General features: G+C 42.5%; 2 protein-coding genes across 2 annotated transcripts; one reads left to right on the forward strand and one right to left on the reverse strand.

The window, feature by feature from the left end:
• The first annotated feature begins 2,887 nt into the window (after positions 1-2,887).
• Positions 2,888-16,586, forward strand: hif1aa (hypoxia inducible factor 1 subunit alpha a). The gene is made up of 15 exons (XM_070979475.1): positions 2,888-3,190; positions 10,642-10,832; positions 11,329-11,489; positions 11,678-11,762; positions 12,515-12,624; positions 12,778-12,980; positions 13,165-13,271; positions 13,406-13,553; positions 13,693-13,997; positions 14,103-14,302; positions 14,413-14,535; positions 14,640-14,896; positions 14,976-15,075; positions 15,166-15,256; positions 15,375-16,586. The coding sequence occupies exons 1-15, from the start codon at positions 3,159-3,161 to the stop codon at positions 15,536-15,538; spliced, it is 2,277 nt and encodes a 758-aa protein (XP_070835576.1). The 5' UTR covers positions 2,888-3,158; the 3' UTR covers positions 15,539-16,586.
• Positions 16,587-16,692: 106 nt separating this feature from the next.
• LOC139342704 (serine protease HTRA2, mitochondrial-like) lies at positions 16,693-20,502 on the reverse strand. The gene is made up of 8 exons (XM_070979945.1): positions 19,822-20,502; positions 19,518-19,722; positions 18,793-18,987; positions 18,520-18,552; positions 17,749-17,857; positions 17,578-17,647; positions 17,387-17,482; positions 16,693-17,292 (listed from the first exon to the last, which is right to left on the reverse strand). Exons 1-8 carry the CDS (start codon positions 20,250-20,252, stop codon positions 17,127-17,129), a joined length of 1,305 nt encoding a protein of 434 aa, XP_070836046.1. The 5' UTR covers positions 20,253-20,502; the 3' UTR covers positions 16,693-17,126.
• Positions 20,503-21,003: the final 501 nt, after the last annotated feature.

The raw sequence follows: 21,003 nt of genomic DNA on the forward strand, positions 1-21,003 counted from the left end.
TCTCCATGCTGAACACTTAAACCAGCCTCTCTGCGAGAATGTAAAATGGAAACTTGGACGAGGTAAACAGAGAGGGGCAACTTTTACCCTGCAGTACAGTAACAGTGGCCAATCGTCTGGAAGGCGCCATCAGTAGTTTTGTCATCGCAACCCAGTAGAGAATAAACAGGAAACCACACAGCATCATTACTGTCGCCTTTGATAGAGACAGGAAGATGCAAGAAGGAAGTCGTGCTTTTGAGACCCTTTGAGAAGCGTGAATGTGTGTGAATGTGAATGAGGTGTGTGCTGTTGGCAATAGAAATTGAAACCATTAAAACAACAACAAAGGAAAAATAAATAAATGAATTTAAAAAAAAACTTGAATTGAGAGGAGTTTCACGTGCCCCAGACTGGAACAGCCCCGACTTCACAAAGCGGAGATGGACGCTTCCTGTTAGTTTGAGGGAGGAAGTCTTCAGCCTCACATCTGTTTATCTCCTCAGCCCACCTATCCTGTGGAGGGTTGTGTTGCTAAATACTGTAGATTGGCGACTTCAGAGACGAAAATGCCTGAGCATAATCTAAAACTGAAAACAATGCCGCTGTGCCTTCACAGCACAAAACAAAGAGCTGCCCTGCTAATGCAAAGTTGTTTTTACTAATAAAAAAAACATTTGCGCCAGTGGAGGCTGATACTGTTGTTAAGCTCTTCCTATCATACTTAAATCCCTGTTAAGTCTCTGATTCACCTTAAGCATCATTTCAGCCAAGCAGCCAACTAATCTACTTTAAGATTCCCCCAACAAAAACAGTCGATTTGTGCTCAACAAAGAAATGGACGCTGGATTGAATGACTTTTTGTTTACCCATTAATGTGGTCCCATTTGGCAGCTTTCCTCAGGTGATGTCTGAATGAGAGGAAAGATTTAGGAGCCCTGCCTCGACTTTCATTACTGAGACATACTGATGGCTGCCAGCGGTGTTTCTGCGCTGCTTGATTGAATCAGTGTTTGGCCCCGCTGTCCTTATATGATTGATGCCCCCAAAAGGAGCACCAGATAATGAAAAAGACTCTCTTCATTCACATCGCCTCAGTGATTCCCTGAGGTGTCTCAATTTTTTCACAGTCCTCTCCGCATATGTTGATTGAACTTACGAGACATGAGAAAAGATTGTACCATGAAAGAAAAAAGGCAGGTGTTTATATTCATGTGCACTAGATACACATTACTCAGATAGTAATCCCACACTGTTTGCTCCTACAGAGATGACTGACAGGGCTCGGAAAATAGGCTAACAGCTTTTTAGGTGGCATCGTGAGTTCACCTTCCTGAGGTGACTAATGGCTCAGAAAAAGGTGTGGCTAGCACATGACACAACTTCCAGACAATTGTAGAGTTAATCAGAATGACTAAATGGGTAAACAGCATCTGTTACAACTGAGTAATCTTTACAGTAACCTGTAACACACAGTGTTGGCTTCCATGTCGAATATAGGTTTAACCAGCTCTGTCATGTCTGGTCCAGAGCACAGTGTAAGATCCAGGTGAATCCTGAAGATCTGTGTAGTGCACATGCCATGTAATTCATTCCTATGCTCCCAGAACATTTTACATAGGAACATAGGACCCTGGAAACATAGATGGACTCCCATATATGTTATACTTTTCTCTGATTTACTCTCAGTTCTCACACTGTGGTTTACAGGCCTAAAAATTAATTTCACAGGGTATCAGCGCAGCCATAGAAGGCCTGCCAGGTCATGTGTTTGTTTGTTTGTACTCATGTCAAAGTCTGCTGCTCTGCCACTTACACTGACATGTAGTACCATCGAGCCAGCAGTTCTGGGAACCAAATCTTTGCTTACTTGCCAAAGTCAGATTCAAAAACCAGCATGTGCTTAGTATGAGGATGAAGAATTGTACATCGTAATGGAGAGTGAGGGGGCTGTGTGAAATCATTTTCCCTTCATTTTACTGTTCCAAAGCAAGAGCTGAATCATAGACCGCATGAATTACTGCCAAACAGGAGGAGCCTGACTGGACAAAAATCTCCAAACCAGTTCGGGAAAAGATAGAAACCCATCTAGGATACTACACTATACAACATCATATTATTTTATGCTAAGCACTGGACAGATATGAAATGATTTTGCTGACTGACTTTAAAATGTTTGTATTTTAGCACATTGTTTTTAGCTCATCATGAAGAATATCACACTGAAATGACACAGTTTGCTCCAGTGTGGTGTACTGATTGATGTACTTTCAGAAGCACATATTATACTTTTTACTCCACTACATGTATTTGATCACTTTAGTGACTTTGTAGATTCATATTATTAATACAAACATATTTATATATTAAGATACCCAGCAGCATATGAAGTAATAGAAATGAGCCCCACCTTTACTGGCTGTAACATTAATTTAATGAACACATTAATCCATCAATAATTATATTCCAGAAAATGTTATTCTGAAATTGACCACTGTGCACTTCTACTTTTTGACTTCAATTTGATGCAGGACTTTCTTGTAACAGAGCATTTTTTACACTGTGGTTTTGCTACTTTTACTGAAGGTGAAAGCTCTGCCTTCCTCCTCCACCATTGTCTGGGACACTTAACAAAGCAAGGCCTTCATCAGGAGATCACCTTTGAACCCCTCCAAATGCAGACGGAGTTTTATGGCAAAATCAAAATCAAAATAGATATAAATAGGACTGTGATCTGTATAATCATGCAATGTCTATTGTGCTGTCATGGTTGAATTTGCCCAAACATTGTAACTTTAAGTTTATGTAGCGTTTGGTCGGTCCGTCTATCTGGTTTCAACTGCGCGTCCTCGATGGACAAAGCATGTGACTGCGCGCGTCCCCGCGGAGGCAGGGGGAGTCAGCGAGCCTCCACGGCGCAACATTGTCTCCGCAAGTAACCTCTCTCTCCAGCGTGGCACTGTCTCCGAAGGCGAGTACACGAAACGGCTGTTTCTTCTAGCGGATGAAAGCTCGATTTCTGTGTCAAAATACACACAGTGAGACCTCGTATGCTACCCGCGTGCGGATTTACGGATTAATCTGAGTGAAAAATCGTGGGATTTTGGTTCTTTCCTCGACGGGCCCGGATACAGCTTGATACCCATAGAGAGACTCAACTCAGGTCCTTTCGTCCTGACATGGACACAGGAATTGTACCAGAAAAGAAAAGGTAACGTCAATGCTAGCTAATGCTACGGAGCAGGCTATGTTGTTGTTTAAGAGCTGACTTAACAACTTGGGTCTTCGTTTAGGGTTTACTTTCTGCTCTTGGTGTGACATTATATGTTTTATTTCAAGGTTAACTGCCAGTTTATCGTGTTAGTTCGACAAAATGCGTTCGCTAGCGACGCTGTTATCGTTAGCAAGCGGCTAACATAGCTAGCTAGTTGGCATGAAACTGCAGCTGTTGACGTTAAACAGTTTACTAACCTAGATGCTAACATTAAATAGTTTACACAGACAGGTTAGCATTTGGACGGATCTATTTTATCTGTTTAATTTGGTTAAATATGTTTGTAATGCATTTTACATCGTCAGTTAAGGGTTCTTCGTTTTTGTTTGTGATCGGCGTTGAGAGCTCCTGGAGGCAACATAAGCTTTATTTACATTTCATGTGAATGTTAGACTTAAGCTACTTGTCTGCTCTATCAATAGTACATGACCGGTGCTGTTCTGTGTGAAGTTGGATGTATCAAGCTTATCATGTGAGCTGGGCTGGAAAGCGGTGTGTGGTTTCTGTTAAATATTTAACATCAGGGACGGTTTAGTGAAGGTGTTCTCGGTTTGTAGTTTCCTCATTTTCTTTTTTTTATGGTTTATGGTAAAGTTTGATCCTCGTATGTGGAAAGTTGTAGTTGCGTTTAAAACTACTTTCAATTCCACATCAAGACTTGCTTACACAAATGTTTAACTTTAATCATCGGGTCGTTAGTGGCCACCAGGTTTGTCTGCGCCAGAAGGCAATTTGGTATTCAAGCTTCATTGGAGGTCTGTTTATTCAGACAAAACCAAAGATAATACCACATCCTGTGGGGTGCAGGATAACAGCTGGTTTCTTTACCTGGCTAAGTTCAGAAGGCAAGTGAAATAAGGGCTGCAGCTGAAAATAGTTTTCATAGTTAATTAATCGTTTGATTGCTCCTTTAGTGTAGAAAATGTTAAAAAAGTATGAGATATGGCTATGAAAAGGTACCAGAGATTTAGGATTACATACTTAGTCTGAACAACAAGCTGAAGCCCAGAATACTCAAGCCAAAATCATTTGAGACCAATATATTTAGACCACATATGAAGTTTTTGCAAGATGAATGGGTTCAGGGGTTTATTGATTGTCATAGATACTAGATTTGATTTTGTCATACTAATAACTGAATGATTTGAATTGTACTGTCTATTTGTCACTATGTAAAACTTTTAATCAAGCCCAGCAAAGTCTTAATTTAGTGTAATGTCGAGTTTACCTTTGTGGCGTTTCTTAACCTTATTTTAATGAAACATTAAGTATTAGTATTGACTGTAGAACAGGATAATTTACCTGTGCATGCTCAATCTGTGCCTCCAGCTGATTGCTGATGTGGCCCTTTGTTGTCACTGACATTACGCAGACAGGTGATGAACATACTCAGACTTTTGTATGCAAAACTTTTGCCACACAACAGTCCTGCTCCCAGTTTGGGCATACACTTGCTGTCCAGATGCAGGTGGTCCTAATGGTAAGAGCAGTTGCAGGACCAAAACGTCATGTCATAAACAAATTTTTCATGATATATCATAAAAGTAATCAACAGATCAGTCAGCAGAGTGGACAGAGGACTTTGGGAGTCATGTGCTTTCAGCTAAGGACAAAATAGCTACAACAAAATTCTTCCACAGAGGAATTTGACAATAGAAAGTTTTTTATGCAATATGCAGTCAATGAAATCACTGTTGGAAAAGAGTGTTATTGTGTGTGTTGTCTTGTCTCCCAGTCTCCCAAAAGTCACCATGTGTTTTAACAGTTAGTAATGAGAGAGAATAATGTCTCTGAAATGTGGCTAAACTCAACATGGGATGCTATTTATTCCATAGGGGTTCAGTTATTTTTCATCCTGTTCTTATCTTGTTGTGGCTCTTGGTATCATGCATTTGTGCCAACATTTTGTTAAGTGACATGGATCAACTTGCCCCAGCAAGGATGTGTTGTTGTACAGTGCATCCAATTGGCCCATGGGCTTTTTTCATTCTATGCTAATGTGAACTTTGGCGGTCTGTAAAGAACTAGATAAGTGGTAAACACCCTGTTCAGTCTGAGAAAGATCAAGATGTCAGATCCTGTTTGATGCTGTTTTGGCTGGTCTCTTTGAGGTGGCTTGTTATTATTTCTCTCTCATCTCTTAATCACTAGGGCTTGACGTCAATAGGAGTGGCCAAATGTGTGTAGCAATCCACTGCGAGGCAATTTGCAGGTTGCCCAGAGACATTCAAATACAATTACCCCTTGTGTGTAGGTTAGCTAGTACTTGAAAAAGAAATCATAGTTGATTGAGTCATCCTACAGGAACCTTCTGCTCAGTTATATAGATATATAAAAGAAAACAAGCTGTTCAGGCTTTTTAAGCTTTGATTTTGATGACTGATGGATTGATTGTGAGGGCAGCTTGCTCTTTACTGGAAGGCAAACGCTCTAAAGGATGCCATGTCAGAAAGCATCTGCATTTATCTTTGCAATGATTTGTTGGGGGTTTTTTTTGCTTTCTTCATATAAAAGGCACCATTGTTGTAATGGCTTTGACACTGTTTTATGAACAATGCAAGGAAGGAAGCGTGAAAACAATACCTTCATACCTATGTCTTCAACACATTTAAAGAATGTTGAATGGATTTGTCAGTGCCGATCAGTTACACAATACTCATTTTACCAGCGCATACTTTGTCCATTCAGGGTCTGAAAGATCCAAAGTGTGCACAATTAACACATTTCAGTGATCAGTCTTTCTTTCTTTGCACTGGACTCATTGTCTGCATGTTAATCTGGAGTCATATTTTGTCTCATGTTTCCTTCTGAGTTTTGGATTCAAGGACAATGTCACTGTCTGTCTGCAAATACTGTACTCAAAATTTCCACACAGGATTTCTAAAGTTATGCTGAAGAAAAGCCTTAGCTGCTGCTTTGAAAGGCAAAATGTCAGCATGGTTTGTTTAATGGAGTTTAACATCTGAGCAGTACACAAAAATCAAGGTAGTGCTGTACACCTGGCTCCCAGGCACCTGTCTCTGCCTTGTCACATGTCACATTTAAGGGGAATAGAAGCTTAAAAGGTTTTTTGGCTGTGGTATACCTGTTCCCTGCAAAATAGCATTTGTAGTCAAACCCTGGAGAATCTACCACAATTACGGATGTCTACTACTTACAATGAATCCTGTCATATGGTCATACAGAATATAGGTCAGCTTCTCCAAGGCAGTATTTTGAACACTCCCCCATACCCCCTCTTCACTGAACACTCATCAGAGGTGAAGATTGTAAATGGCAACACCTGCAAGGTTTAAGGAAGTAAAATCCTTGATCAGCCAGGGGCTGATTTGTGCAGTCCAGGCCGGGTGATTCAGATGAACCTAACTCCAGTTGAGAGGCAGTTTCTTTTCTTTTAATTACATAAGTTGGATGTTCATGGGCCAGATGTAATCAGCTGGAGTAGTCTTTCTTGGTAATGTATCACAGGAGGAGGTCATTTAGATTACATTAGTTTGGTGAATGATTTACAGTGTCTTTCATTTTGGGTGTGTTTGTCAGGACCTCCCATTGGAGAGGGACAGTCAAGAGTCTCTAATGGAAGTTGAAAGTTATCATCATTGTACTTAACGTAAGAATCTTGTAAGCCTTCAGTCTACTGCCGCTGGTGAAGATCTCACTGCCTGCACTGCTTTATTGTGTGTGAGAAACAAAACTAAAAGCAGATTGTGCTTCATATATACAGTATTTATATATATTTATGATAATTATTGGCCCATATGGTTGAAATTTAATATAAACATAGATGTATACAATACAATACAGTCAGCACAAATGTTCAGTTTCCAGTAAGAGTTTCCCCTCTGTTTATTATTTATTTATTGAGTTGCTGAACACCAGGAAACACACAAGGAAATATTTAACACTGCTGTCACTGAAGCATCTAACTCAACTGTTGCTCCTTTATTCCACATCCAAAATAGGGCGTAATATTGATTTTATCGTCCACAACAATATGTAAAGTATGTTGGTGGTACACTAATAGCATCACAGTCTCAGGGGAAACCCTACTATGCAGCTTCCAAAAATGTCCTGTCATGTAACTGAATATCATGCCAAGGGTTCATTTGTCTGTCTGTTAAAGGGCTTTATTTAAGTCTCGCTTTGCTTTTCTCCCATATTGGGTAGAGATTTTAGTTGTGGTGTGTCCCTGGACTGGATTATATAATAGATAAGACATTGTTTACTGTCACACTAAGCAGGACTGACAGATAGTGAGAACATTTCTCGTAAAATAGGTCAGCCCGTAACTGTGGTATCACTGAAAAGGATGATTTTCGTTGTACACTGGTTTGTTTATCCAGTAATCTCCAATCCACTTTTCACATCTTTTAAAACTAAAATACTTTTTGGTCATATAATACTAGAATTGGTTATCAGAAAACAAAACACATGTGATTAAAGCCAGCGAAAGTGCTAATGTGACTGCATTTGCAGTGAAGCATGTCAGGCAGGGGACTGCTGGGCATGCATGACCATGTTGTGTAATGCCGGCCTCTCTGCTCAGCTTTGTTTTCATCATCAAAGGAGCTGTTCTGTTTTCATTGCATGTTTCAAGTCAAAGAATAAAAGCCGTTTTCTTCTCCCTGTTATAAGTTTGAAAACTGTGGAGGTGGGTCATCAAATAGCAGCAGTTTTATTTTTATGATCAAGTATCACAGTACTGAATATGACTTCAAAACTTTGACCAGAGTCTGCGTCTTTTATGATCTGTATGTTTAGATAAGTTTACTGCTCCTCTTGTGACTCTTGATAAAAGATAATAATGGAGTTCTGGTATTGTAGTAATACATGAAGGCTTCTACATTGTACTGTTTGTTGTGTTGAATGAAGGCTTGGTTAAATGTAGTCCTCTGTTTTGTTCGTCAGTGTCCAGTGGAAGTGTATCATAGTGGAGTATTACAGCTGAACGTCATTTGGATAGAATTTGCATGAAGGCATGTGAGACAATGAAGTATAGTCACTACCAAAAAAAAACTACATGTATACAGGCATGTAAAATCAGTCATCTTGCCTCCCATGAGACCACAGCGCAGAACAATGTGTTATCTGTATTAAAATCATCTTAAGCTGAGCCCCTGTCTTACCAAGATGACTTTGCCAGGCATAGTTTACCCTTTTTACATGAATGTAGGTGGTGATAGTTGCAATAGAGAGCTGGTTACATAACCGCAGCCAGCGTTGATGATGACCAGCTATACTTGATATATCCCATGGGCTTGACAGAAGATACTGTAAATATTTGTCAATGTTATTGATGAATGTCCAAACATGTGGATGAATGTATACGCTAGTGCTTGTTGCTATAATTACTGTCTAGGTTGTTTATATTACAGTACACACAAACATCTTTGAGAGGAGGATGGTTTTTGGTAGAAGCGCCACTATGAAGCTAAATCGGACATAATTTGTGTCTGCAGGCATTTGTCCTGAAATGGGGATTAGATGAACAAGGGAAATGCTCAGTAGAGTAGTGGTTGGGCCACGATCCAACATGGGTTTGGGGGTTTTTTTTTTGGAATTGCATTTTTCCATTTAAATTCCAAGTGTTTGTGCTGTGTGAAACTATGTATGGAGGCATCTGAGCAATAGTATGTACACAACATCTTTGTGTGTGTACAGACTCACAGATGTTTTTCTCAGGCCTCAGTGCCTGGTTTGCAGCTTTCTGGGAAACAAAGGCCATTTGCCACTGAGGTCTATTTTTGTCATTTGCACTTGGTGGAAACTTTTAGGCTTAATACCAATAGCATTTCCTAACCTTCTCTGTGCTCTGAAAAATTTGTCTGCAATCCTGACAGGTGATTTGTATGCAGTAGGCTAATTTTAGTTAATTGGTCCATGCTCTTGCATCAAATAACAGTGTGGCCTTGGCCAGTGCTGTAAATGCATAACAGATCAATTTCAATTAGGCTCATGTTTCAAAGCCAAGGGCTTTTGCACAAGCATCCGTTCTTTTGTGATTGTTCTCTATTGTCATCGAAATGTATGCGAGGATAAGAGGTAGTGGTTTGGTAGTGGTTTGGTAAGGGATTGTGGTATAAATTCAGCAGCAGTCAAGTTTACTGTCAGCAACTATAATTATGTTGAAGATTTAGTCTGTTTATGTAAGTGGTCATGTGAGCCTCGCACATGCTCACCAATACAAATACAAACTTAATTCAGTGCTTAGTATAATCTCTATAAACAGATACCTGCGTATGAATGCACAATCTTTTGGCAAAGGACAAGATTTTGGTATCAGAAGTGTTCTGATTTCCCTTTGTAGTCCAAGTAGTGCAGACCAATCATATTTGAGTGGGATTTCTTTGCATGCAGGTAAACAGACGGTGTGGGGAGCAAGACGGCCAGAACCCATTGGTTGAAATGCAATCTCTGAACTCAGTGGAATTTAACTTTTTATTTAATTTTTGCTTTTTTAAATTTATCTGCATCCATATACAGATACCTGTGTATAGAGATGAAGCGTCTCTCAACTCCAACTCAATTCTTTCCTCTCAAGTGCCTAATTGGACTGTAAAGAATGCCTGTTGCATGGAAGAGGACATCTCGGCCTGGATATCCGTTATCCAGATATCTGCTGGCTACACTGGAAGACCTGAAACACTGGCCATTGCGTCATTTAGCTGATAGGTTGTGAGATTGTGCTTAGTAAAAACTTGTACTAGTAATTGTACTTATACTATTGTGACCTTTATAAATCTGCTGTACTTTGGCATTTTAAAATACTGCCAGGTCTTAAGATCTTGTTTACAGTCTGGTGAGAGTCCATTAGCCGGACTTTGGACAACTGCCATAAATGCTTAATGTAAATGGAGCTAGTACAAGCAGTAAGCAATTATAAGAAATGCTAATTTAAAATGATAGAAAATATGACTGTTTGTTTGTCCTGGTAGTTGAAGGTGTCACTCAGTCTGTGTGCACACCTTGCATCAGTGCCAGTATTATTATTCTCCTCCATGTAGATCTGTCGAGCGAGGCTCGTAAATGTCACAATGAGTGGTGTCGCACACAGCTTGGCTGTGCACCAGGAGACAGATAGGAGAGTCCATGCCTGACATCCCAGCCAATCACTCTGAGGGGGTGGATTTAATTTCTTTTGGACAACAGCCAATAAGACGGTGGCAGATAGCCACATATGTAAATGAGTCTGACAGGGGTCTAGACGGCAGCTTGTCCCTGAGCTTGCGTGTTGCAACTGCAGCAGCCTCCCTAGTGACAGTCCAGCAGCTGAGCGGACTCTGCACACTCAGTCGAGAAAGAGGGATGTCAGCTCTTGTAGTGTGCATAGTTGGACCAAAACCAGTATGTGGCCAGGCTGTAGCTGATCCACCACCTGTCTCCCGCAGGGTGAGCTCGGAGCGTAGGAAGGAGAAGTCAAGGGATGCAGCGCGATGCCGGCGTGGGAAGGAGTCGGAGGTGTTCTACCAGCTGGCCCAGGAGCTGCCCCTGCCCCACAGCGTCAGCTCCAGCCTGGACAAGGCCTCCATAATGAGGCTCACCATCAGCTACCTGCGCATGAGGAAGCTGCTCAACAATGGTCAGTATCTGCAGGTGTTGGACCTATCAGTAGAGAATTTAACTTGGAGCACATCTGTATTTTTTTACTCCAGAGTGACAAGTAAATTGTGCAGTAGGAGAATGGATTACAAAGACGCCACATTCTTTAGAAAATGTAATAGTTTTTTCACTGTGGTTAGCCATAAGTGAAAGAATGTAAAGGATCTCCTGGAGGAAGAAAGGACATGCTAAAGAGAGTGAAAGAAAAAGTGAGCACAGTTTGAGATGCAGAGGAAAACTGAAGAAAATAATGATCGATGGTTAAATGCCAAGTCAGCTACTGTAAGAAATCCACTCAGATACGCACGGATGTAGATCAATTTGCAGATGTATGTAGGTACCGTGTGTTTCCCGTGTCGCAGCGTCCTTCCCTCCAAATATGCTCGTTGGACAGCAAAGACATTTGACGTCCTTTGCCTCGTTTCTGCTTGCTTTTCTTTTCTCTCCCTTAATCTCTCCCATCCCCTTCCTGTTAGCTCCTCTAGATGAGCCAGTGGCAGAGGAGGAAACCGATCTCGATATCCAACTCAACAGCTCCTATCTGAAGGCGCTGGAGGGCTTTCTCATGGTGTTGTCTGAAGACGGAGATATGATCTATCTCTCCGAGAATATCAACAAGTGCCTTGGGCTGGCACAGGTAGGTCTGATATGCTGTCTGTCTGCATTAAAGAGAAAGTAGATGCGAGAACGTAAGATTGATGACATACAGAGTCAGAAGCAGAACATTTGAAGCCAAAAAATGGGTGTTTCCAATGTTATTCATTAAAATCATTGCACCATTGTCTACCATGGACAACTATAACTGTATAACTCTTTCCGCTGCAGTTTGACCTGACTGGACACAGTGTGTTTGACTTCATACATCCCTGTGACCACGAGGAGCTGAGGGAGATGCTGGTCCACAGAACAGGTGAGGGACAAACAACAGGGAGCAGTGTCACATTGTAAGACCTCCCTAAAGGACAGAGACAGGCACACACAAGCACTCTGTCAGGTCTGCCAGTGCCCCAATCAGCAGGGAGTCCAATTCATTCTGAGCTGGCAGATTCAGACCAGGAGGCTGTCAGAGCAAGTTATCATTTTCCCCACTTCAAGCCTGAGGTCAGAGTGATTAGAGTTGGCTAGTGTGTACTTCAGTGACCTTTCACGCGGCATTACTGGAACAGAACGCTACATCCCATTTTCTATTTTACTGGCACCACAGAGCTTGGCCTTGCTTTGTGTCAGTAGGCTGAATTTGTTTACATTTTTGTGTCATTTCCTGTGGGTTAGATTAAGTTTCTCAGTTGAAGTTCTAAGTGAAATTAATTAAGCTAATTCTTTGCAGCGCTTCCATCAGAAATGTGCTTCATAACGTAATTTGTTGTCAATGCATGCTAATTTGAGGCACCTTAATATGCACCGATGTTTTCTCAGCTGCAGTGGTTGCTCGCTGCACTTCCTCTTTTTGTCTTGCCGTAGCTGAGCACAGGACAAAACCATCACAGTTCAATGTCTTCCCCTAATGCAAATTTGAACTGGTGGCAGTTGGCAAAAGATTTACAATGAAAGACAAATAAAAAAAGATTGTGGCAGAAACAGTGCTAACGGTGTTGAAATGACAGAACAAGAGGCTGTTTCCTCTTCTAAGCTGTGTCTCTCTTCCTGCTCATGTGATTTCAGGCTCTAAAAAGGCCAAGGAACCAAACACAGAGCGCAGCTTCTTCCTCCGAATGAAATGCACTCTCACAAGCAGGGGACGCACTGTCAACGTCAAGTCAGCTACATGGAAGGTAAGATGTTAGGGAATCATTGAAAAACTGGTCTCTCGTATAATAGAGGAAAGAGACCATCATTTGAGTTTTGATATAAATGCAGTCCTGCATTAGATGAGGCCATTATTTAAATGGGTTATGAACTCAAACCCTCCTGTCTTCTCTCTGTAGGTGCTCCACTGCTCAGGTCATATCCGTGTATATGACAGCCACACTGAACAGACTCCCAATGGCCGAAAGGAGCCACCTGTCCCCTACCTGGTTTTGATCTGTGACCCCATCCCACACCCCTCCAACATTGAGGTCCCTCTGGACACCAAGACCTTTCTCAGCCGCCACACAATGGACATGAAGTTCACGTATTGTGATGAAAGGTGAGCTTTCACATCTGAGAGAATATTATACGATTCCCTGTGAAGCCACCTGTGGTTCTTACAAGCATAGTCACAAAGAGCCACCTAGTGTTCAGAGTAGGTACCACAGGAGCACAGTCTCTAAATCCCCTTAGTGAGTCAATGAAAGAATTGATGTTTTTTTTTTTTTTTCGTGCTTTTCCAGGATCACTGAGCTCATGGGTTATGATCCAGAGGACCTGCTGAATCGTTCTGTGTATGAGTACTATCATGCGCAGGACTCAGACCATCTCACCAAGACTCACCACAACTGTAAGCACGAACGCTGAGAGCACAGGAAGCTTCAATTAGAACCTGTTCCACAACAAATTTCAGCTGTTATTTTTGCCAAACCTTGAACCAAATTCTCATTCTAACTTTCCACTTTCGTTTCTAATTGCTGTTAGTGTTTGCAAAGGGCCAGGTCTGCACAGGCCAATACCGGATGCTGGCCAAGAGAGGAGGTTTTGTGTGGGTGGAAACCCAAGCCACTGTCATCTACAACAACAAGAACTCCCAGCCACAGTGTGTCGTCTGTGTCAACTTTGTGCTCAGGTACTATAAAGGCCTCTTGAATAGTCAGTATTTTCAGAAGAAATTGTGATGTATTAGTATGTACCAAAGTATTCTTATTATTATTGTCCATTGCAAAATCCTCAGTAAACTCAATGTTATGGCTGCCTGACTCTTGCAGTGGCATCCAGGAGGAGAAGCTGATCCTGTCTCTGGAGCAGACCGAGGATGTCAAACCAGTGAAGGAGGAGCTACAGCAGGAGGAAGAAAAGGCTGCCGTCGAGAGCGGTCAGCCCACAACCCTGCCGAAGGAGGAGGTGGAGGAGAAGGGCCCGGAGGTGGATGTCATCAAACTGTTCACCCAGGCGGTAGAGGCCCAACCGCTGGTTAGCCTGTACGACAAGCTGAAGGAGGAGCCCGAGGCTCTCACCCTGCTGGCCCCAGCTGCCGGAGACACCATCATCTCCCTGGACTTCAGCTGCCCTGGTTCGTGGCCTCAGATACACTCTGAAACTTCTCGGCAGCATACATCAGAATTTCTATTGTGGGTGGTGGAAACCATTCTGACCTCATTCTGTGTTTTTGGTACAGATTCAGAGATCCAGCTGCTGAACGATGTCCCTCTCTACAATGATGTGATGCTCCCCTCCACTAGCGACAAGCTCGCTCTGCCTCTGTCCCCTCTGCCGCCCAGCGAGCCTCTCCACGTCACCACCACCACCACCTCTGAGGATGTAAAAGCTGAAAGCTATGCTCCAGCCCCGTCCTCTACACCAGCCAGCTCCTCAGGGGTAACACTGAGTGAATTATTGTCATTTTGCTGTACAGACAGCAGACATTTGTGGTCCAATCAGTAAGGTGTACTAAGAAAGGCTTAACCTTTAACTTCTCTTCTCGTTAGGCTGACAGTCCGCTGGACTTCTGTTTCCCCATGGACTCAGACATGAGCTCAGATTTCAAACTCGACTTGGTGGAGAAGCTGTTTGCCATTGATACAGAGCCCAAGACCCCCTTCACCACACATGTAATAAAAGAATGAGATGCTGTTAATTTTAATGCATTTAAATAATATCTGTGTATTCTATATCTCTGTATTCTGGTTCATTAGACCTTTTTTCTGCCCTTCAGGCAATGGAAGACTTAGATCTGGAGATGTTGGCTCCCTACATCCCCATGGACGATGACTTCCAGCTGCGCAGTCTGTCCCCAGATGAACCTCTATCTTGTGGACCAGTCAAACCCCTTCAGAGTTCTCCAGTCCGGGTCACACAGGACATCCACAGCTATCCCAGCTCCCCATTCAGCTCACCAGGCAGTCGCACAGCTTCCCCAGCACCACCCGAGCCAGTAAAAGCCCCCCATCTTGCCACCATCCTTGCCAAGAGGTGAGGTCTCCCAGATGCTCCATGTGTTGCTACATCGCATCATTTTTTGAGTTAGCTAATGACTCTTGCTGTGCTGCAGGACCACACAGCTGGACAAAGAAGTCTCGCTCAGGACCCTGGCAGCTCAGAACACACAGCGCAAAAGAAAACTGGGTGACATAAAAGAGATGATTGGACAGGTGAGTCCTCAACATCCAAACATGGCTTACAGATCTTCTTTTGTATTTAGAGATGGAAAGTTTGAGCGTCTGTATTTGATGATTTTCCAGGGAACTGTGCGCCAGGAACAACTGGAGCAGGGCAAGAAACTGAAGGCTTCAGAGTCGGGAACAACCAGGACCATACTTGTGCTGCCTTCAGGTGACCTACGTAAATCTGCACTAAATACTGCAAATTTAATGTTTGTGTCCATTTTATTTAGTCTGTTGCCTGAAACATCAACACAAATCTAACGTTCAAGTATCTTGTTTTCTCTTAGATTTGGCGAGCCGTCTGCTGGGCAGCACGTCAGAGGGCACCAGCGCCCTCCTCACCCTGCCGCAGCTCACCCGCGACGACTGCGAGGTCAACGCCCCCTTACAGGGTCGTCAGTACCTGCTGCAGGGCGAGGAGCTGCTGCGCGCTCTGGACCACGTCAACTGAGTCAATGCTTAGCCTGCTCACTGCTGAACTAGACTGGACACTACAATTTCTCCCCCATATTGTCACTCCCTCTCCAAGACCCCCACCCACTCAACCCCACTGCCCCTTATTTATGTACCTGTACGAGTTTGACTTTAGTTTGGCTGCCGTTTGTGCACATCATGTGATATCTGCAGCATTCCACCGTGACAAACGCCATAGCAGCATCTGGGTTTTGGTGCAAGGGATTCAGGCATCATGAGATGTCAAATTGTCTTTTTTTTTGTGTCCTCTCTCTTTCGGGGAGTCTCTCAGCACACAGCGCCTCTACAGATGACCCTTTTCCGGCCGGTCACCACAGAACCTGGCGCTACTGCCAGCAGTGTATTGTAAGCTTCAGTCGCACAATTTATATTTTCTTAAAAAGAAAAATATTACCAGCAATATATATTAAGCCTTTTTAAAGTCGTTTTAATGGGATTTGAACAATTTTATTTTTCCTCCCATACTTGTCTGTTGTAGTATTCGTACCTAACAAATGTCTCTAGTCCAGATGTATGAACATATTGTTTAAACCTTAGGTGGTTTGAATGTTATCTCCATTTAATAGCTATCAGTCGTTGAGGTAAAAGCATTTAATTGTGTAGCAGTCCAGTACATGTCACTTAATTACTTTACTGTAAGTGTGTGTTAATGTACATATACCAGGGAAATTTTAATTTACTCAGTATGGTGTCACAGCTTCGACTCACTCTCAACATGAAGTACGAGTCTTCACTTTGTTTTCTTCTCATGGAGGATTGGCATTTCTCTCTTTAACATGAAGTGAATTCATGTTTTTGGTTTTTACTGTGCGCAACATACTCAAAATAGTCTGTTTAAAATAAGTGAGATCTCAGCAATTCATTTTAATCGTGTGATCATTGTCATCATAGTAGCATTCGTGAGCTGTCAAACTTGTTTGCTCAGTTAATGGTTGTCAGTTTAATACCATTTCTCTATGCCATATTGTTGGGTCTGTCATGCTTCTTGTTGCTGTCTAACATTAAATGGCTTTAATAAAGTATAATGTTTCAGGTTTCATTAATTTGTAGTTGACAAATCCTGTAGAAACTATTCATCACTTGACACATGACTTGTTTTACTACTTTGCCAAGTAAGAAAACACAAAGCACTTCTAGAGTTATAAAAAAACATTTATTGTACTCAAAGGAACCACAGACCAAATACTGTTCTGGACTGTTAATCCATTAAATGTTTAGGTGCCGGCAGGTTCATGACGATTCAAACAGTTTGAATTTGAGAAATGACAATGAACCCATTGTTTGGTCACAGCCCTCAGTGACATAGAGATTTCTTCAGAGAAGTTTCTTTCCTTTCAGCTGACACTGCAGGCTCGTCTCTGTAACTTACTGTGCAGTGTTGGCGAAATATTTAACAAAAGTCACCAAAAACTGGACCTATATACGTTAAACAACCCAACTTTATTAAGCATTTATTAAATTACAAACACATTTTCATCTGACCAAGCTCACTATCACATTTCACAGTTTTCTTGCGTACATGAACTAATCATGTGGCTGTATGTCCATCAGGTTACCGTGACGAGTCACTCTGTGTACTCCGGAGTCATTCGGAGGTGCAGCAGCTCGCGGCCTCTCTGCACCACCATGGTGATTTGTTCGCTGCTGCGGACGGCCTGGTAGATCTCCTCAGAGGTGTTCACCTCCACTCCGTTTATCTCCACCACGACGTCTCCTGGTAGCATACCAGCTCTGAAACAAGTACGACAGTACTCTGAGTTAGCAGCAACAAACACTTGATCCTTTGCCGTTCATCCACACACACACAGCAGCGTGGCGCGCTTGCCTGTTAGCTGGCGAGCCCATGGTCACTTTGTGAATCAGGATGCCGTGTGTCACATCTGGGAAGGATGGGTCTCTCAACTTCAGCTCTGCAATGATGCTGAAACAAAGGGACCAAACAGAAACATCTGGTTTTAGATGCCAGCTGTGCCCTGACTCGGTTTTACTGCAGGCGTGTCTGACTGAAGAGTTTACCTCGGCGTTAGCGCCAGCATCAATACACCAATGTACCGCCGCTTCGTCTCTGACTCACCGAACCAAGAGCCTGGAGGAAGATGAACAAAAGCAGGAAGAGTGAAAATAATTTCTTACAGATGCATGCTACAGAGAATGTGGACATCAGAAAGAGTCTTAGTCTGTCCTCACTTCTCTTTTTTGCTGCCTGATCAAGGAAAACTTTGAGGCGATCAGATGGAATAGCAAAGGAGATCCCTGCAGTGACCTTCATGCTGTTTATACCGATGACTTCACCGTCCTGATTAGAGGAGAAACACATTCAGATAAGGAGGTGTGAATCATTGTTATTTGGCCGTCAAAGTCGAGTAATGTCTATTAGACAGCCTGTAGTTGTAATGATAGAACTGATTTTGGGCCATTTTGCCTCCATGACATGTCTTCTTTCAGACTAATGGAAAGAAAATGTCCAAAATGCAGATTTAGGTCTTTATTTTACTTCAGACTTCTGTTCTGGAAACGTATGCAAACTAGCTCACATTCAATAGATTCTGACTCATTTGCATGTTTAAATGAGCTTTCAGAACGCCTGTTTTACAAAATGAATTGTCTTAATGTAAGTAATGGAGTGGGGACATGTCATGGTGACCTGTAGTGTCTGATTTCTTTGTCTACAAATATATGGAATTTTACAATACATATCTTTACAGGTCATTTTCTCAAGATGAGCTTTAAACTAAACACACATCATCCCCACACTAAAGATCAGTTTACATATCCAGTGACAAGAGACAAACAGTTGCTTAATGCAACAATCTGTAATAAAAACATGACGGTTCTTTCATGTAATATTAACAACTGTAATTACAGGACACTTAACAACCTGAAAATCTTGTGTCTGTTCAAACATTACACAACAGTCAGAACAGGTTTGGTTACATTTAAGCAGGATCAGTGACTCACCAAGTTTATCAGGGGACCTCCAGAATATCCAAACTGCAAAACAAATCAGTCACATGTGATGTCAAGAAGCATCATGAGAGATTTCAAACTCACAGTAAACCCTCTCGTCAGGCTTATATTTGTTCCTCCGTTTGTTCCTGACATTTGGAAATATCATGAGGCCTTTCATCTGCCCACAGTCACCATCAGCTTTCAGTTTTCTTCCCCTGCATACAAGAACTCAAGACGTGGCCGTAAACACGCCCTCAAATCAAATCAGTGCAGAATACTCACATCAATAGCTGCGTTGGTCTGGATGTACTCCATGTTGGAGTTGGACCGGCCCAGCTCCTTACTGTCTCTCTGCACCGAGCTGACGATTCCTGATGTGACTGTATTCCGTAAAGAAAACGGGCTTCCCATGGCGACCACGAACTCCCCTTGTCGGACATCAGACGACCGGCCGAGGGAGAGCGTGGGTAAAGGATTCTGGGTGTCAGGAGAGAGAGAGCAGTTCAACAGTGCATCCTCACCACTCAGGGGTCATTCATACTGTCCAGAGAACTGAACTTCCCATTTTATCTACTGTACGCCCTGTTTTTCTTGCTGCAATGAGTCCTGCTCTGTTGAAGATGTAGGATCAGCCTTTAGCTCTTCTATCACAGTGCTGCTTCTATCACAGTGCTGCTTTTAGAGGAGGAAAACACAGGACTATTCATGAGTTCTGCTATAGAGGTCTTTCAGCAGACTGTGTGAGGCACAGCCTTGTTATTCTCATAAGGAAAACCTGGTTGTGTGTTCTTTCTCTTAAAGTTATAATCTCAAAGATTTTCAATGAAATAAATATCTGTTAAGTAACAGGATTGTGATTGAAAGAGCCACATTTATACACTTGCAGTATTACGAAATGGGTGTTGGTCTTGATGCTTCCACACTGTGATGGAAGCAAATGTGGACTGAGTAAGATAACAATAAACGCACAGCTCCTTCACCAGAGATCACTGTAGCTTGCTGCTCACCTTCGCAGTGATTTTGATGATGGCGATGTCTGCCACGGGATCAACGTGCTGCACCGTGGCATTGTACATATCTCCATTGGTGAGCTTCACGCGGACGCCTCTCTTGTTGGCCACAACATGAGCATTAGTGACGATGAGACCATCACTGCTAACAATGAAACCAGAGCCGTTTGACACCGGGACTTCTCTTCCTGAAAATGGGTGTCTGTATAACAATAAAATTAGTTGATGTTATTCAGTCTGGAAGCAAAATGTGATGAGTTAATCCAGAGAAGAAACCTATTGCACCTTTACGGCAACTCACCTGCCCAAGATTTCAATATAGACGACAGCTGGAGTGGACTTCTCGACCACATCTGCAATAAAGTTGTATTTATACCGGGGGCTGTCGGGTTTAAAGGGAGCAGCACACTGAGCTGACGGCAGAATGGACTGCAGACACCGCCCGGTTATCGACACTCTTCTGTCCTTTGCTTCACCCTCTTTTTGACTGTCCAGAAGCGCCACACCACAGAGTCCCAAAGCCACCGACACTGACTTGAGCAGAGGGGAGCTGCTGTTGTCCCGACCACCTTTCCTGTCCCACTCTACCGTGGGTCCCCTGTCCAGGCTCGTGTGTCCTTCTGTCACCCAGCTGACTGTCCTCTCTGCCAAAGAGTTTAGTCCGCGGCTCTGACACCGAGCATGTGTCCTCAGCGCAGAGAGAAAACATCTATTGAGAGCAGTTGCTGCCATGTTGCATCACTTCTGTCACACTGGTTCAGGAGTTTAACAACCGCTTAACAACACTTTATATCCACGTATATTTACAACGAGGACGGCCCGTTTTGTATTAATTGTAACAGCCTCACTGTTCATGTGAACAAAAACAATACAGTATGAATACTTCCTTTGAATTTTATTCTTGTCTTCACGGGACTGAGGACCACCAATGGCCAAGACAGCCTCCACCTTATACCGGAAGTTTAACTTTAAGCGAGACTGCGCAGAATTTCTTCTTCTTCTAAAATTGCTGGCAATTTAGGCGCAAATTGTTGTATTACTGCCCTCCACTGGATAAAATAGGAAATGTATATATGTACATACAGCAATAAACAATAATGCAGTTAACAAATATATACAAAAGAACAGTTGAATGTACAACATATTTTAAGGTTAAACCAAGTTTGCATTACTCTAATATATAAAAAATTCAGTATAACAGACACAGAGCGTCCCCGTAACCATAGTAACACTGTCACTCATCGGCGGGAGAGACGCTGCTGACTCATATTACAGCATGCAATACACTGTAATACTTTATATTTGTCTATATTTCTCTCTCTCCCCGATGGTCTGAATAACTCGATCTGCTGCTTTGACTCGTCTGTCCGCGCGCTGTCTGTGCCTTCTTCTACGCAACCAGTTATTTTATCTTATAGAAAATTGACGTGTGGCGTTAGACCATAAAAAGTGTATGAGGGAGTTGGCAGTCCTGCAAAATGTT

This window comes from Chaetodon trifascialis, chromosome 14 (genome assembly GCF_039877785.1).
Source record: "Chaetodon trifascialis isolate fChaTrf1 chromosome 14, fChaTrf1.hap1, whole genome shotgun sequence".
NCBI lineage: Eukaryota > Metazoa > Chordata > Actinopteri > Chaetodontiformes > Chaetodontidae > Chaetodon > Chaetodon trifascialis.

Excerpts from the sequence above, each read along its gene's own strand:
- hif1aa (XM_070979475.1), top strand. The coding sequence starts at position 3,159 with ATGGACACAGGAATTGTACCAGAAAAGAAAAG. Across the intron at positions 10,833-11,328 it reads GAGGAAGCTGCTCAACAATG|CTCCTCTAGATGAGCCAGTG; the intron begins GTCAGTATCTGC and ends CCTTCCTGTTAG. Across the intron at positions 13,272-13,405 it reads CACCAAGACTCACCACAACT|TGTTTGCAAAGGGCCAGGTC; the intron begins GTAAGCACGAAC and ends AATTGCTGTTAG.
- LOC139342704 (XM_070979945.1), bottom strand. The coding sequence starts at position 20,252 with ATGGCAGCAACTGCTCTCAATAGATGTTTTCTCTCTGCGCTGAGGACA. Across the intron at positions 17,648-17,748 it reads TCAGGCAGCAAAAAAGAGAA|GCTCTTGGTTCGGTGAGTCA; the intron begins GTGAGGACAGAC and ends ATCTTCCTCCAG. Across the intron at positions 17,483-17,577 it reads ATGCTGGCGCTAACGCCGAG|CATCATTGCAGAGCTGAAGT; the intron begins GTAAACTCTTCA and ends CCTTTGTTTCAG.